Source organism: Symphalangus syndactylus, chromosome 7 (assembly GCF_028878055.3).
Source record: "Symphalangus syndactylus isolate Jambi chromosome 7, NHGRI_mSymSyn1-v2.1_pri, whole genome shotgun sequence".
Taxonomy (NCBI): Eukaryota; Metazoa; Chordata; class Mammalia; order Primates; family Hylobatidae; genus Symphalangus; species Symphalangus syndactylus.
The window spans coordinates 129,847,534-129,865,329 of NC_072429.2; the positions used below are offsets into that span (position 1 = coordinate 129,847,534).

Genomic DNA, 17,796 nt, shown 5'->3' on the forward strand with positions numbered 1-17,796 from the left:
GGGCTCCTGGTATTTCAAAGGGAAAGACAGCTCTGGTCACACTAGACTCCCCTGCCCACAAACCTCTAACGGCTCTGCCACTTATCCAATGAAGTGAAAGTGTTGTTACTATTATGTTGGTGCAAAAGTAATTGAGGTTTTTTTGCCATTGATACATTTTGATAGTCACCTTGACTCATCTCCATATATTCTAACTCTGCGCTTTTGCAGATGCTATTGCCTAAGGGAGGGAGGAACACTGCGATGGTTAATTTTATGTGTCAATTTGGTTAGGCCTTTGTATCCAGATATTTGGTCAAACACCAGGCTAGATGTTGCTGAGAAGGTGTTTTTTAGGTGAGGTGAACATTTAAATCGGTAGACTGAGTAAATCAGATTACTCTCCACAATGTGTGTGGGCTTTACACAGTCAATTGAAGACCTTAAGAGAAAAATTACTGCTGTGCCCCAAGGAAGATGAAATTCTGAATCCAGCCTACTTTTGGACTCAAGCTACAATATCAACTCTTCCCTGGATCTCCAGCCTGCTGGTCCACCCTGCAGATTTTAGACTTGACTAGCCTCCACAATTTTGTGAACCAATTTCTTAAAACAAATTTTTATAAGTAATACACATGCTGTTTGTTCTGTTTCTCCAGAGAACCCTAATACAAACACCTTCCTGTCATCTCTACCTGTCAAAACTTCTTTTCTTTTTGAAATAACATTTTCTTTTCTAGTTATATTAGTTATACATGATTATTCCTAAATATTAAAAAATATAGTAAAGAATAAAGAAGAAAATTAAAACTACTCAATTTCATCACAGAGCTTTATGTCCTTTCTTTTTATAAAAACAGCTTTATTAAAAAGTGGAGGTTCCCATTCCAGCAGGGGTAGCTAAAAATAAATAAAAAATTTAAAAAGCTGAAGTTGGTTTAAACATGTGTGCGTGTGTGTATGTGTGTATTCTACCATGTATACTTTAAATGCATAAGCATTTTTCATGCCCTGAATATTAATGTAAACCATGATGTTTAATGGTTACCCATTTTTCTTTTCTTTTCTTTTTTTTTTTTTTTTTGAGACAGAGTTTTGCTCTTATTGCCCCAGCTAGAGTAGTGCGATGGCACGATCTTGGCTCACCACAACCTCTGCCTCCCGGGTTCAAGCGATTCTCCTGCCTCAGCCTCCCTAGTAGCTGGGATTACAGGCATGCGCCACCATGCCTGGATAATTTTGTATTTTTAGTAGAGATGAGGTTTCTCCATGTTGGTCAGACTGGTCTCGAACTCCCGATCTCAGGTGATCTGCCTGCCTTGGCCTCCCAAAGTGCTGGGATTACAGGTGTGAGCCACCGCACCTGGTCGTTACCCATTTTTCTATTTTTTACATATGCCAGAATTTATATAATCATTTCCATACCTTTGAACATTTATGGCATCAGATGGTGCTGTGGTCTGAATATGTCCCACATATTTCATGTATTAGAAAGTCTCCAAGTGGCAGTATTGAAAGGGAGCTTTTAAGAGGTGATTGGATCATAAGGGATCTGCCCTTATGAATGAATGATTCCATTCACAGATTAGTGGATTCATGGGTTAATAGATTAGTGGGTTATCATGGCAGTGGAACTGGTGGATTAATAAGGAGAGGAAGAGGCTTGAGCTAGCACATAAGCTCACTCAACTCCTCATCATAAGATGCCCTGTGCCCCCTTGCGATTTCACAGTGAGTCTCCACCAGCAAGAAGTCTCTCACCAGATGTGGTCCCTCAGCCTTGGATTTCTTAGCCTCTAGAACTATAAGAAATAAATTCCTTTTCTTTGCGTGTAGTCTGTTTCAAATATTCTGTCAGTAAGCAACAGAAAACGGGCTAATAAAAGATGAACATGATTCAGAGCCTTTGCTATGTCACTTACAAGCTGTGTGTCACTGGTCAGAAGATGTTTCTATTCTATCAGTGCTTGAGTTTCATTTGGAAATTGTTCTTCACAGAGTGTTGGTATTTGTGAAGTAATTCAGGTAGATTATTTAGTATAGTGCCTGGCACATGGCGAACATTCTATCAATATTAGTTTATCAACAATTATTTCTACATATATTCAGTTTTCATATTACAAATAATTTTGCTAAAAATAAAAATTTCTGTCCATGTACTGAACATCACTCTAATTGAAGTAGGCTTATGAATGCTGAATTTAATGCCATTTTGGAACAGAGTGAGACAAGGGAGTTTTGGGGGAAATAAAGGGAAAGAGAGAGAGAAAGAAAAGAAAAGAGGGAGAAGAAGTGACGAAGGGAAGGAAGGAATAGACAGAAAAAAAGAGAAAAAAATAAAATGTAAGAAAGAGAGAAATAAAAAGGAAAGGAGGCTGGGAGGCAGGTTTAGGCATTCTTGCCTTCAGTAAAAACAATATAATTTCTGTTTTTCATTTCTTGTCCTGCCATATCGCTTGGCAGGGTGACCCTGCCACAAGGATTAAGACCTTTACTTGAATTAACTGTTGGGGACAAGCCAGTTACTACTTGGCATTCTGCTGTCATTCCTATGACTTTTTTAGCAATTGCACTGTAAAGACCAAGCTCTGCAATTTTCATTAAGATTAATCAAGAACAACTTTTACAGATCATTAATAAACATCGCATATGACAGAGCCCAGTGTCAGCCCTGGCATCTTCTCAATGATCAGGACTCCCCAGAACAGACACAGAATATGTGAAGAGAAGCCACCTGGAGTCACTTTTCAATCTATGTAACAGAAACTCTTATATAAGCCTATTTTAATTAATTTAATTTTAGGAACAGACATGCATGAGATGACATTAAGTGTTTCATTGGAAATAAAATTACATTCAATCTCTTTTTTGCCGTTCATCTAGCTAATATCATGTTTCTAAAATTAAGTATTTTTGGTAGATTGAATTTACTATGAGGCTCTTTTGATTAGGGCTTATTATCTTGTTATTCTCAGATGTTTATTGACTGACATTTTCCTCTTTCAATATCAGTTCTGCTAAAGTATTAGGAATGTACCAATGTACGTAGGATCTCCTAAACTATATGTTGATCCTTTGGGTATTGATGGCAAATTTCAGGCATCAGTAGCAATTGTGCAAATCTGGAGTTGGGAGGTGGGCTACCATGATGACTAAGATAGATGGCTTTGAAGTCAGATGATTCCAGAATTGGTCCCCTTGTGCTGCCACTGACTAGTCATGTGATCTAGGTGGAGGTAATTATACAATCTCTGTTAGCTTGTATGGCAGAGGCACCTGCCAGCCATAACTGAAGCATACCCTGAGGGTGACCCTATGGTCTAAGAAGAGCGTTAGTTTGGAGTTCCAAGCTAAGGAATCTGAGAGTGGCCAACATGGAGATCCACTGCTTATCCATGAAGAACAGCCAAACCTCTGGCTCATTCCCCTGGCACACAGGCTGTAAGGGCACTGAGGCCCTTTGCTTTGGATGAAATGGGAGTTGCTAGGTGGAGAGCACTAAGTAAAAATGCTGTATAAACAGCATACTTTTTACAAATTGTAGTTGTCTTCTTGTGCAGGGTGCCACCACCGGACCACCCCATGTGTAATTTCCCCCCGTAAACCCTATGTCTCATTTGCTGTCTCTAGGTCTCATCTTCAGCCTGAGACACAGTACCATCCCTACTGGATGCAATAGGGGTCCAGCACTACATGGCTCCAATTTTCTCATTGGTAAAGTAGGAGCCCACTTCCAGACCTTCCATTAGTTAGGACAAACCTGTCTAGCTATATTGTTTGTCGTTTGCATCCATTCTCATTGTTGCTCTAAGCTAGTCTGATTTGTCCATGCTCCAGACATACTTAGTTCTTCAGTATTTGGCCTATCACCCCGCCTATCTTCTAGAATTTTTATGAGGTCTTAATGAGCCAATACATGCAAGACATTTATCTCAGTATCTGGGATATAGTTAATGTTTAAGAAACTCAAGCGGCCGGGCATGGTGGCTCACGCACGGTGGCTCACGGCCGGGCACGGTGGCTCCCAGCACTTGGGAGGCCGAGGCAGGCGGATCATGAGGTCAGGAGATCCAAACACAGTGAAACCTCGTTATCTACTAAAAATACAAAAAAAAAAAAAAAAAAAAAAAAAGCTGGGCGTGGTGGCACGCGCCTGTAGTCCTAGCTACTGGGGAGGCTGAGGCAGGAGAATCGCTTGAATCCGGGAGGTGGGGGTTGCAGTGAGCCGAGATTGTGCCACTGCACTCTAGCCAGGGTGAGCAGAGTGAGACTCCATCTCAAAAATAAAACAAAACGAAACTCAAACTGCTATCATTATTTTATGAGCATAGAATAGAAGCCATGGTAAAACAATAGGTTTCTGTAACTCAACTGCATCAAATTTTCCATTATCCAAACTCAGCCTCCCTTGCAAGATTCTATTAAAAATATTTCCATAGTGATAACATGCATGCTACCTATTTGAGTTTTCCTATTTGAAGTTGGGATCTTATTATCCTCATTTTGCAGATGAGGCCATGGCGGCTACAAGTTAAGTCACCCACCCATCGTTACAGACCTAATTACAGGAAGAGGCAGGAAACAGGGTAGGTCTGTTGCTGCCTGTCAAGGGCTCCCTAACCCACCCCATTCACTCAGCATATTTTCTATGTCACCTTACAGTACAATAGGCACTCTTTCAGGGAACCTTTGTCACAGTCACATCCACCAATTAATTATAATTTTAATAAAATGGAATCCTGACTGGAATTCTTGGAGTAGTCAATTGAAAAATAAGTTTAATGTCATGATAAATATTTGATTTAATTAAAATTTGTATGTCACATATTGTCTGTTGGGTGACTCTTGGAACTCAGCTTTGATGTGTTATCATCTGTTCCTTTCTATTTCACAGCTGCTGCTCTATTTCAGGTCCTTACTTCTCTCCCCTGGATTAGTATGAGAATATCCCCAAACCGGTTTCCTTTCCTTTGGCCTCTGCTCCTCCATTCCAGTGTCAAGGGGAGAGAGAGTTATCCCTCTCCACAGTCATCTTCTTGACGTCCAGATCTGACCATGTCACTTCCCTACTTTAAGAGTCAGTGACTTTTCATTGCCTGAGGGATAAAGCCCCAGCGTATCTTACCCTAAACCTATTGTTTTAATTTAGAATTGTGGTAATCACCAAGGTCAGCTTCAACGCTTAACACACACACATGCACACACATACAAACACATATAAACACATACATATATACCACACATGTACATACATTTACATACATATGTACACACATACACTAATGCACACATACATGTGGCTTTTGCCATTCTTAACAGCTAGCATGACTCGTTGTTCAAGCCTTTGTTTCCAGGAAAAAAAAAAAACAACTTTGGTTCTTGGTTAAAAAGGCTACTGTGCAAACAGCTCAGTAAAAGGCAAATGACAGGGAAAAAGGTTTCCCTCTTACTTGTACTTTTGATTGTCTTGACTCTTGCCCACTTTGCATTTAAAAAATATTTTTTATTTTTTGTACATTGACAGGTATAATTGTATATATTTGTTGCATACAACATGAAGATTTGAAACATATATACATTGTGGAATCTAGCTAATTAACACATGTATTACCTCACAGTTATCATTTTTATGGTGAAAACACATGACATCCAGTCTCTTACCATTTTTCAAGAATAAAATATATTGTCAACTATAGTCACCAAGCTGTATAATAGGCCTTTTGAATTTATTTCTCCTAATTGAAATTTTGTATCTTTTGATTAATGTCTCCTCAACCACACTCCAACCACCCCTAGACCCTGATAACCACCATCTCTACTTCTATGGGTTAGCTTTTATAGCTTCCACATAGGAGTGAGACCATGAGGTATTTATCTATCTGTGCTAAGGTTATATTTTTTAACATAATGTCCATGTTCATCTACATTATTGAAAATGCCAGGATTTCCTTCTTTATGGTGTAATAGTATTCCATTACACACACACACACACACACACACACACACATATATATATATATACACACACACCACATTTTTCTTTATCCATTCATCCGTTGATGGACATTCAGGTTGATTACATATCTTGGCTTTGGTAAATAATGCTGCAATAAACCTGGGAATACAGACATTTCTTCAACATACAGATTTCATTTCCTTTGCATAACTACTCAGTAGTGGAATTATTACATCATATGGTAGTTCTATTTTTTAAGTTTCTGAAGAACTGACACTGTTTTAAATAATAACTGTATCAATTTACATTTCCACCAGCAGTGTTCAAAGTTTCCTTTCCACCACCTCCAGGCCAATACTTGTTATCTCTTGACTTTTTGATAGCAGCTATTCTAATAGGTGTGAAGTGATATCTCATTGTGGTTTTTATTTGCGTTTCCCTGATGATTAGTGATGTTTAACTTTTTTAAAAATATACCTGTTGGGTTGTATATCTTCTTTTGAGAAATGTATATTCAGGTCCTTTACCCATTTTAAAATCAGGTGATTTTCTTGCTATTGAGTTGTTGGAATTTCTTATATATTTTGGATTTTAACCTTTTATCAGAAGTATAGTTTACAAGTATTTTCTCCCATTCTGTAGTTTAGGTTCACTATCTTAATTGTTTTTTTTGTTATGCAGAAACTTTTTAGTTTTTCAGATAGTTTGCTGTTAATATATAGAAATGCTACTTATTTTTGTATGTTGATTTTATATCCTGCAACTTTACTAAATTTGTTTAATTCTAACCATTTTTTTTTCTTGGTGGAGCCTTAGGGTTTTCTCTATATAAAATCATGTCATCTGCAAACAGAAACAATTCAACTTGTTCCTTTCCAATTTAGATGCCTTTTAATTCTTTCTCTTGTTTAACCGCTCTAGCTGGGACCTCCAGTACCTATATTGAATAGAAGTGGCAAGAGTGGACATCCCTGTCTTTTTTCAGATCTTAGAGGAAAAGATTGCAACTTTTTATTGTTTAAAAAATTTGTTTTAATGACAGGGCCTGCTCTGTTGCCCAGGCTAGTGTGCAGTGGCACAATCATACCTCACTGCAGTCTGAAACTCCTGGTCTCAAGGACTTCTCCCACCTCAGCCCTCTGAGTAGTTATGGGATTACAAGTGCCACTATGTCCAGCTTGGGGGAGGTCAATATGAAGAACTAAAGCAGTCACCTGTGGCTGCCGAAGAGAATACAGTGGTGCTAACACAGCAACCTTAAATTCCTGGGCTCAAGTGATCTTCCCTCCTCAGCCTCCCAAGTAGCTAGGACTACAGGCATGTGCAACCACACCCACATAATTTTTAAATATTTTGTGGAAATGAGGTCTTTCTATTATTGCTCAGGCTAGTCTCATACTCTTGACCTCAAGCTATCCTCCCACCTTGGCCTCACAATGTGCTGGGATTACAGGTGTGAGCCGTCACACTTGGCCTAACTTTTTCTTATTGAGTGTGATATTAGCCCTGGGTTTGTCATATACATGGCCTTTATTATTTTGAGGTACATTCTTTCTATACCTAATTCATTGAGAATTTTCATAATGAAAGGATGTTGGATTTTGTCAAATGCTTTTTCTGCATCTATTGAAATGATCATGTGGTTTTGTCCTTTATTCTGTCATTGTGATGTATCACATTTATTGATCTATGTAGGTTGAACCATCCATGCATCCTGGGATGAATCCTACTTGAGCATGGTGAATGATCTCTTTAATGTGCTGTTGAATTTAGTTTTCTAGAATTTTTTGCGTATTTTTCTTCATCAGGAATAAAATCAGGAATATTTTTGTAATTAATCAGGAATATTCTATCATTTTCTTTTTTGTAGTGTCTTTGTCTGGCTTTGGTCTCTGGATGATGCTAGCCTCATAAAATGAGGGTGGAAACAATTTTTCCTCTTCAATTTTTTGGAAGAGTTTGAAAAGAATTGATATTCTTCTTTAAGTTTTGATAGAATTCACAGTGAAACCATCAGGTCCTGGGCCTTTTTTAGATGAGAGACTTTATATTACTGATTCAATCTCCTTACTGGCTTGCTGTTGGTCTATTAAGATTTTCTATTTCTTCATAATTCAGTTCTGGTAGATTGCATGCATCAAATGAATTTATTAATTTTATTTTATTTGTTTTTTTCTTAATTAGTCCAGCAATAGGTCTTTCAACTTTATCTTTTCAAAAAAATTCAACTCTTGGTTTTGTTTATTTTTTCTAGTCTTTATCTATTTCTGTCCTGATTTTTATTATTTTCTTTCTTCTACTAACTTTGGACTTAGTTTGTTCTTGTTTTTCTAGTCCCTTGAGGTGCAATGTTAGGTTGTTTATTTGAGATCCTCTTTTTTGATGCAGGTGTTTATTATTGTAAACTTCCCTTATATAACTGCCTTTGCTGTATCCCATAAGTTTGTTAAGTTGTTTTCCAATTTTGTCTCAAGAAATTTTAAAATTTTCCTTTAAGCTCTTTCATTGACCCATTGGTTGTCCAGGAGCATGTTGTTTAATTTCAATGTATTTGTGAATTTTGTGAAGTTCCTCCTGTTATTCATTTCTAGTGTTATACCCTTGTGGTCAGAAAATATACTTTATATGATTTGAATCTTCTTAAATTTGTTAAGATTTGTTTTATATCCTAACATATGAGCTATCCTGGAGAATCTTTCATGTGAAATTGAGAATAATGTATATTCTGCAGCTATTGAATGAAATGTTCCATATATGTCTATTAGGTCCACTTATTTGAGAGGATAGCTTAAGTCTAATGTTTCCTTATTGATTTCCTATGTGGATAATCTGTGTACTACTGAAACTGGGATGTTGAAGTCCTCTGCTATAGTTATAATATAGTATTATCTTTCCCTTCATATCTATTAATACTTGCCTTATATTTTTAAGTACTTTGATGTTGGGTGCAGATGTATTTACAATTGTTATATCCACTTGCTGAATCATCCCTTTATCATTATGTAATGACCTTCTTTGTGCATTTTCGTAGTTATTAATGTAAAGTGTATTTTATCTTGCATAAGTATAGGTATTCCTGCTCTCTTTTGTTTTTTATTTGCATGTAATACCTTTTCTATCCTTCACTTTCAATCTATGTGTGTCCTTACACATAGTGAGCCTTTGTAAGCAGCATATAGTTGAGTCTTGTTTTTCATCCATTAAGGCACTCTACATTTTTTGATTCTAGAATTTAATGCATTTACATTACAGGTAGAGACTTGTTAATTGTTTTCTAGTTGTTTTGTAGATCTCCTGTTACTTTCTTCCTTTCCTTTTGTCTTCCTCTGAGGTTAAGTGATTTTCACTAGTGTTATATTTGGATTCCTTGCTTCTTATTTTTTTTTTTTTTTTGAGATGGAGTCTCGTTCTGTCACCCAGGCTGGAGTGCAGTGGCACAGTCTCGGCTCACTGCAAGCTCTGCATCCCAAGTTCACGCCCTTCTCCTGCCTCAGCCTCCCAAGTAGCTGGGACTACAGGCACCTGCCACCACGCCTGGCTAATTTTTTGTATTTTTGGTAGAGACGGGGTTTCACCATGTTAACCAGGATGGTGTCGATCCCCTGACCTCACGATCCACCCACCTCAGCCTCCCAAAGTGCTGGGATTACAGGCATGAACCACCACACCCAGACTCTTGCTTCTATTTTTTGTGTATTTACTATAGGTTTTTGCTTTGTTGTTACCATGAGGCTTACAAAAACATCTCATATTTATAACAGGTTATTTTAAGCTGATGGCAACTTAACTTTGATCACACACACACACCCTGCTGTATATTTTTAATCCACTTCTCTCCAGCATTTTATATTTTTATGTCAATATTTATATTTTAATATTGTATATTTCTTAACAAATTAGTGTGGGTATTATTATTTGTAGTAGTTTTGTTTTTTCATCCTACATTACAAAGATATAAGTAATTTACATCTTTTTCCAAGTTTGAAAAGTTTTCTGCTACTATTTTTTAAAATAAGCTTTCTACCCTTTTATCTTCCTGTTCTCCTTCTAAAACCCACAGGACTTGAATATTTGCTCTTTTGGAGTTGTCCAATAAATCCTGTATTACTATAATATTAGAATATTCTGAATTTTACTTTGTACTTATTTTTACCAGTGAGTTCTACACTTTCAAATGTTTTTATCATACTCATTAGCATCCTTTTCTTTCAGCTAGAACCTCCTTTAGCATTTCTTATAAGACAAGTCTGGTGGTGATGAATTCTCTCAGCTTTTGTTTGTCTGGAAAAAGTCTTTATCTCCCTTCATTTCTAAAGGACAGTTTTGCTAGGTATAGTATTTTTGGCTAGCAGATTTTTCATTTCCTTTCAGCACTTTGAATATGTCTCCCACTTTCTCCTAGCCTGTAAGCTTTCTGCTGAGGATTCTGATGTTAACCATATTGGGACTCCTATATATGGTATTTGCTTCTTTTTGTTGTTGTTGCTTTCAGGATCTTCTTTTTGTCTTTGATTTTAACAGTTTGATTATTATGTTTCTTTGGCTATTCTTATTTGGGTTGAATCTGATTGGAGATCTTTGACCTTCATGTACCTGGATATTTACACCTTTTTCCAAGTTTGGAATGTTTCCTGCTACTATTTGTTTAAATAAGCTTTCTATCCCTTTATCTTATTTTTCTCCTTCTAAAACCCCCATGACTTGAATATTTGCTCTTTTGATGTTGTCCTATAAATCCTGTAAGCTTTCTTTATACTTCTTTATTCTTTTTTCTTCTTTGACTGTATATTTTCAAATAACCTCTGTTGGTGTTCACAATTTCTTTCTTCTGCCTGAGAAATTCTGCTGTTGATGTTCTCTATTGCAGTTTTCATTTTGGTTATTATATTTTTTCGCTCTAGATTTCTTTTTAAAAATTATTTTCAATCATTCCATTAAGTTTCTTGTTCTGTTCACTTATTATTTTCCTCATTTTATTAATTTTTTTTGTATTTTCTTCATGTTTGCTGGGATTCCTTAAAATAGTTATTTTGAAATATTTGGCAGGCAGTTCACACATCTTCATTTCTTTAGATTCAGTCACTGGCACCTTATTTTTTCTCTTAGTGATGTCATGTTTCCCTGATGATTTTTGACCCCCATCATTCTGCCTCAATCCCTGCTCAGTTGAATAAGTAAGTCATTATAGTCTTCACAGACTGGATTTTTCTGGGAAAGCACTATGGCAGGTGTGGTGCTGGGGCATGCCAGAAGCCTGGGGCAGCTGCAGCCAGAGTGACATTGCTAGAAGCATGGTACCTACTACATAGGTATTACTTCTGGGTGGGCCAGAAGCCTGGGACCACTGAGGCTTTCCCATTGCTAAGGGGTGTCCAGAGCCCAGGTCCACTAATGTCAACCTAATAGTGGTGTGTGCCTGAGATCAGATTGGCCAAGCAAGCCTGTAGCCTTGAGCTGTGTGGTCCTACCTGCCATCGGGGCATGTGTAGAGGCTTAGTCTGTGGGTACCAGCCTGGTATATGGGACCATGAGGGTCTGCCTAGTGCCAGGTTTTACTGTGGCAGGCCCAGTGTTGGGGTCCAAGGCAAAGTCCTATGCCCACTTCCTTCTCGTTTCCCCAAATGGATGGTATATTTTTCTGTACTGTGCTGCTTGGGATGGGGGAAGGATGATATGGGTAATATAATATAAATTTGTCCTGCCTACTCCGTTTAATGTGCCTTTTCTTATTATTGTGCTACAGCTGAGTATTATGACATCTCACCTGATTTCCTTAGCTCTTTTGAAGCTATTTTCACATATGAATACTTGCTCAAATTGATGTTTCTGTTAGAGAATAATCACAGGAGAGTCCTATTTCATTAACTGGCTTTACTACTCCTCACCCACTTTGAAACCTGCCAATGTGCTAACTAGCAGTAGACAACCCTGGTCTTTCCTAATATTGACACCCTATCCTATCCATGTCTATGGTTGTAGAGGATTTCTGTCATATGTTTGGATTGATCAGTGAGTAAGAGACTAGGGTGACTTTGAGTGTTGGTTTGCCATTTGCACAAAAATTATAGATCTCACTTAAACAAGGAAACTATTGGAGTTGTTAGGTATAGTGACTAAAAATCCAAATGCCATCTTACCAACAGAGCACTGGCCCCTTGTTGTCTTTCTGCACTCTGGGGATTGATGGTATCCTAACTTTGAGAAAATGTCAGAAATAGGGACAAGGAGAGCTGCTGAAAGGGAAAGACAAAACCTCAAACAGGGGTCCATTTCTGACAGCAAATAAAGAGAGTGAACATGAAATCTGGGGACACCAGTAACTAAATGGTTTATTAACCTAACGTTATGATATATGCAATATAATATTATGAACATTTCCAGTCTTTATGGCTTCTATCAAGTTTTCAAATTGGAACCAGCAACTTTGCAGCTGAATAAAAAATTCCATCTTGTGTAAGCAGTAATTGGTTTAGATTATTAACTTTTTGATAAAGCTATGTAACTGGCATTTTCTTCTAAACACATTAAGGTCCAAATATTGTTCACCAGCCATTCCTCAGAGTGAAATATTTGACAGTAAGACTGGAAACTATAGAAGTCTGAGCCAATTGCAACCAAGGTTTGCCTAATTCCAGGGCTACTATTAATCCCTTTTTAGCATGCTTTCTTGCTAACTAGAATAATTAATACTGGACCTCATGTTACTTAGATTAGAATCAAGGAGTTCTTTGGATATTAATAGATTTTGATTCATACAGTTTGAAAAAGACTTTGAATCATTTCTCACTGTTCAATTTCAAAACTCCAGAAAAGAGGTCTTAAATTCAATAAAATGATCAGGAAGAACAAGGTCCTCTCCAGAAAGAGAAATAATAATGCTCTAAGTATCTTAAAGTATTTGATTATAGATGTTCATTTATTTTCCAATGTTATCTTTGTAACATATCTTTTACTTAAGGCTAAGATACAAACCCTTATGGAAAGTCTGTAGAAAGTTTTGCTGCTTAAACTCTGATGTTTGTGTGGCTGTAAATCACAGATTTTCAGAACTGGTGGAGACTTCAAAGTTGTCTGACCTGATTTTCTCATTTTGTAGGCAATAAATTTAATTGTTCCCCTAAAGGACACCCATGCACAAAGACCTCCAGGTGACATGTTTATCACTGTATTTCTAGGGCTTAGCCCAGTTCCTGACACATAGTGGAGCTCAATAAACACTTGTTGATGGGTTTACTGATTGACAGAATAAGGCTCACACACCTAATTAGTTGTAGAGATCTCTGATCTTCTGGGTGTCAGTCTGTATTAGTCTGTTCTTGCATTGCTATAAAGAACTACCTGAGACTGGGTAATTTATAAAGAAAAGAGATTTAATTAACAAGTAGTTCCATGGGCTGTACAGGAAGCATGGCTGCAGAGGCCACAGGAAACTTACAATCATGGCAGAAGGTAAAGAGGAAGGAGGCACATCTTACATAACAGAGAAGGAGGAAGAGAGCAAAGAAGGAGGTGCTACACACTTATAAACAACCAGATCTCATGAGAACTCACTATCATGACAACAGCAATGGGGAAATCCGCCCCCATGATCCAATTACCTCCCATCAGTCCCCTCCTCCAACACTGAGGATTACAATTTGACATGAGATTTGGGTGGGAACACAAATCCAAACCATATCACAGTTCCATTGTCCCCCTTTACACCAGTTAAAGTATTATTACAATTCATCCTAGTTTTCAGGGGAAAACTCTCAAGTGTCCAAATTAGCAGTTAAAAAACATCTGCAGCCTTTTCCGTTAATCAAAACCTGAACAAAAGGGAACTCTGTGTTGGAACCCATAGATTCTCTCTCCATAGTTCCTAAAGTGGAGTACTTCTGCATCTCTACGGAAGACAGGGAGATGGTAGAGAGGACATCTTGGGTCTCTTTATCTACCTACCTACTTGGTATTAGGGATAGTAAAGGCTTTGGTTTCCATCATACACTTCATAGAAAAGTACCATAAATTCTCATCCCACTTGTGCATCTCCTGATTCCATTTTTTTGGCTTTATGGGAGACTTTCAGATAAATCCCTTAAATGAGGCATAAGACCTCTGAAATTGCTACTCAAAATTTTTTCTTTCCATAGGACCAATGAGAAAAGAAGACTGTGACAATTGGATATTTTTCTTGAGATATGATAAAGCTCTACATGTGCCTTTCCAGAGGTAGGCTGCTGTCACTATGGACACATGCCTTCTGCTGATGGAAAGGTACTAAAAGGATTTTGGAAATTCCTAGTCTCTTTGCCCTTTGCTGGAATGGTAATCCAGCAGTCTTCAAAGAGGCTTGGATGCATGCAGAATTACTCTGGATCCACTTTGATCACCAAGCTGGCCAGCCCAGCCTAATGTAGTCTGGGGCGGTGGCCTAATGTAGGGCAGGAAAGCTTGGCCAGATAATGCTTAAAATTCTATTAGAGATGGCGTAAAGGGAGAAAGAAGGTTTTTCGAGTGCTTTTGTCTCCTGCTCCTCAGATTCCTTCTCTTCTGAAAGAATAAAAATATGATGCTACCCAGACAAGGAAAGAATCCCAAATTTTGACCTTAAGACACCCAGAACCATGGCCTCTGTGTCCCTCCTGACAGTCCACTTCCCTGTGCCTGGTCTTGTGAGTTCCTGCTGCTCCTTTCTGCAAGACAATGTGCCACAGCAACTGCACACCCTACTCAACTGTTTGCAGAAGACAGCAAAGGCCCTGCAGTTTACAGACAGCACTCCACTTGAAGACTGTTGAGTGACCATCTTTGCTACATAGCTTTCATTTAGAGGCTGTACCCCTATTGCCCACTGCCTTCTTTCAACAAAACGTGGTTTTTCCTCATGGTAGCTTCTGGGAGAATATGATGTTTGCTAGTTTGTTTCCTTTGTGAAAACTGGGTTGTCTGTGGAAATATCTCTTACTGCAGGTGGGAAAACTTCATGTGAAAAGTTCATATCTGTGATGCTACATTTTGAGAAACCCTCTATTATACTGATTTTTCCATGGTATGCTCTGATTCCACCTTTAAAATCTCTCTAAAGGCAGTGGTTTTCAAGGCTGGCTGTACCTTTGTCTCATGGGAGAAGCTTACAAACAGCCCACGGTCTTCCCTAGATCAATTAAGTCTGAGTTTTTGAGGATGTTAGTCACCCAAGCATTGACATATGTATATGTGTGTTTATGTGTGTGTGTGTGTGTGTGTGTGTATTTCTGCCTATGCATCCTCTTGTTACTGCTTTAGCTGTGGCTTTGTGAGTACGTGACACTTAGAGGCTCTGCAACCAGTTTGGACCTCAAGGGGAGTGCTGACAATACTAAGATTCTGTCTGAAAGCAACACACAGCCTAGTTCCAGAGTCCTCAACCCCAATAATTCCTTCCCCCTTGATCCATCATCTGCTTGTCAGATATGCTGAATAAAACCAAAAGCACTTGCCACACATCCATGAAGCCAACCTTGGTGGCAGGCTTCTAGTAATTTCCTGTTGGCCATAGGATAAAGTGCAACCCCTTAACGTGACTGAGAAGGTCATATGGGCTCTGGCTGCTGCCAGTCTACAGTCCATCTGTCACTACTCTTTCCATTCCAGGCTTCACAGTAGCCATTGCAGCACATCCTGGTTTCTGTACATGTTGATCCTCTCTTGAAGACCGTCCTCTCCACTTCCAAGATCCTGTCAATGTCCACCCACCTTTCAGTCAACAGCTTAGACATTTCTATTCCGGAAAGCCTTCCCCAACATCCGACATTGAATTAACTTCCTCCTCTATTTTCCCCAGGCACTTGGATTTGGTTTATCACAAAGCTTATTGTTCTGCATTGAAATTTTCTATTCATTCATTCATTCTTTCATTCATCTCTCTCTCTGCACTGTAACATCCCTGAAGGTAAGGACTATGCTCATCTTCTTCCTTGCTGCGTCTCCACAAGGGCATTTGTAATACAAACTTGTAGCACAAATAATTAAAAGTGAGGTAAACTTAGAAAACAATGATGCTAACAGGTTCATTGGTTTATATGGGAGAACTAAGGGGCACACAGTTTTTGTGAAATAAGTCAAAAGGTTCTGCCTTTCACCATACATATGATTTACCACAAAGGGTAGATGAAGTGATCTATGATCATGCACATTGAAGACCCAGGTAACATGATGGGGATCACAAATTACCTGATGGTTTTGATCATGCTGAGACCCATTTCAACACAGCAATGGGCATGGTCCTGGCGGGGCTCAGGAAGTCCAGACACGCAGTAGTAGCAGTCCCCCAGGATTTTAATACGAAGGCAGTGATGCTCCTGGAAGGAACAGGATAAGAGGGAAGGGTCTATGTCAGCAGAAGGATCAGTTCTTCAGAAAGGCTTGAGAAAGAGGCGAGCAGGGTTAGGTGGTCTGCAACTTCGGGTAAGGAGAACCTACCTTTGAAATATACTTCTAACTGTCTTTCTAAAATATTTGAGGTGTAACCTAAATAGGGGTTTGAAGGACCCAGAGGTGAAGTGGAATCATAAAAAAATTGGGTTTTGAGCCCAAAAGCTACATGATTATAGCCAAGCTTTGCTATATACTAGCTCTATGGTCTGCACACCTGTCACTTGCTCAGGCCTGACAGAGTGCTCATAGTATCTCCTACAAATTCAGCCCCAAGCAATGTCTCTCTTCTCAGAAACAACTGTGAATTAACAGCTTTCATCAGTCTTTAGCTTAATAGTAAGCACTTAAAAATGTACATCACTTAGGAATTCCTATTACTTCAACTCTATAAAGTTCCTTTCCAGCAAGGACATCGGCACTTTATGAAGAGGAACTAAATCTTCTTATATATCCTTTTATTCATTTATTAATTTATATGTTTGTTCATTGAAAAAATTAAAAATCAATTGGGCATCTATAATAAGGCAAACATTGTCCCTAACACAAAGATGACTAATAAAGGCTCCTATTATGCACTATAAATAAAACAGAGTTAATCCTCACAACAACCCTCTAAGGTGGGTTTTTTATCTCCATTTCATAGATGAGAAGTAGTTGTTAGTTTGGCGGATTCCCAATCTTAAAGACACAACTCTTACAAAATTTCAAAGAACAACAAGCATTAAGAAAATAATGCATGCTTTTATATTGGATCGGAAGCAGCTAGATGTTACAGGTTCAAGAAGAAAGAGAACTTAAGGTAGTATAGCATGGGGAGCCAAGAGCACTGGTTTAGGAGTCACACTGCACAGGATCAAATCTCAGATACCCCCTCTGTCTTTTCTGTGAGTCTTTGGGTAAATTACCTAACCTCTGGGCTTCAGGTGCCTCATTTATAAAATGGGGATAATCATAGGGCCTGTCCCCTTGTGCCACTGTGAGGGTTAAGTGAGATGATGCAAGTGAAAGCTCAGTACAGGGCCTGGCAGATGGAGCATTCAATTAATATTGCCTCTTTCTATGATGAAGACTTGGACTCCAGGCCTAGCTCCTTCACATATCTGTTTTTCATCATGGACAAGTGATGTTTCCTCTTAGTTTCCTTGGGCAGATTGTTGGGACTGAATGACCTCTGAGATGCCTTCTAGATCTGAAGTCCTAGAGGCTTATGTTCTATGGCGGTGTGGTAAAAGCAGGGCCCCAGAGCTGGAGAAGGGGAGTTATTGATAAAAAGTACCCACTGAGAGACCAACAGTACTGTTGATGCCCTTCTAGTAGCAAGCTGTAAAGCACTGTGTTGGTTTCCCAATCTCACCAGGAGTTGGACATTATGTTTGGGTAATGGATAAGTAAATACACTATCCCAAGAAAAACAAATATTAGACAGGGAAAAGAGAATCAGAACTGTCTCTGGTACTTCTCCA

General features: G+C 38.5%; 1 protein-coding gene across 3 annotated transcripts in view; it reads right to left on the reverse strand.

Annotated features, from left to right (window-relative positions):
• The window catches only part of ADCY8 (adenylate cyclase 8), a 274,396-nt gene that overhangs the window by 152,340 nt on the left and 104,260 nt on the right, over positions 1–17,796 (reverse strand). For all 3 annotated transcript variants that reach the window (XM_055287260.2, XM_055287261.2, XM_055287262.2), the window contains exon 5: positions 16,130–16,257. In XM_055287260.2, coding sequence (XP_055143235.1) covers positions 16,130–16,257 — 128 coding nt within the window. The remainder of the gene's footprint in view (positions 1–16,129; positions 16,258–17,796) is intronic.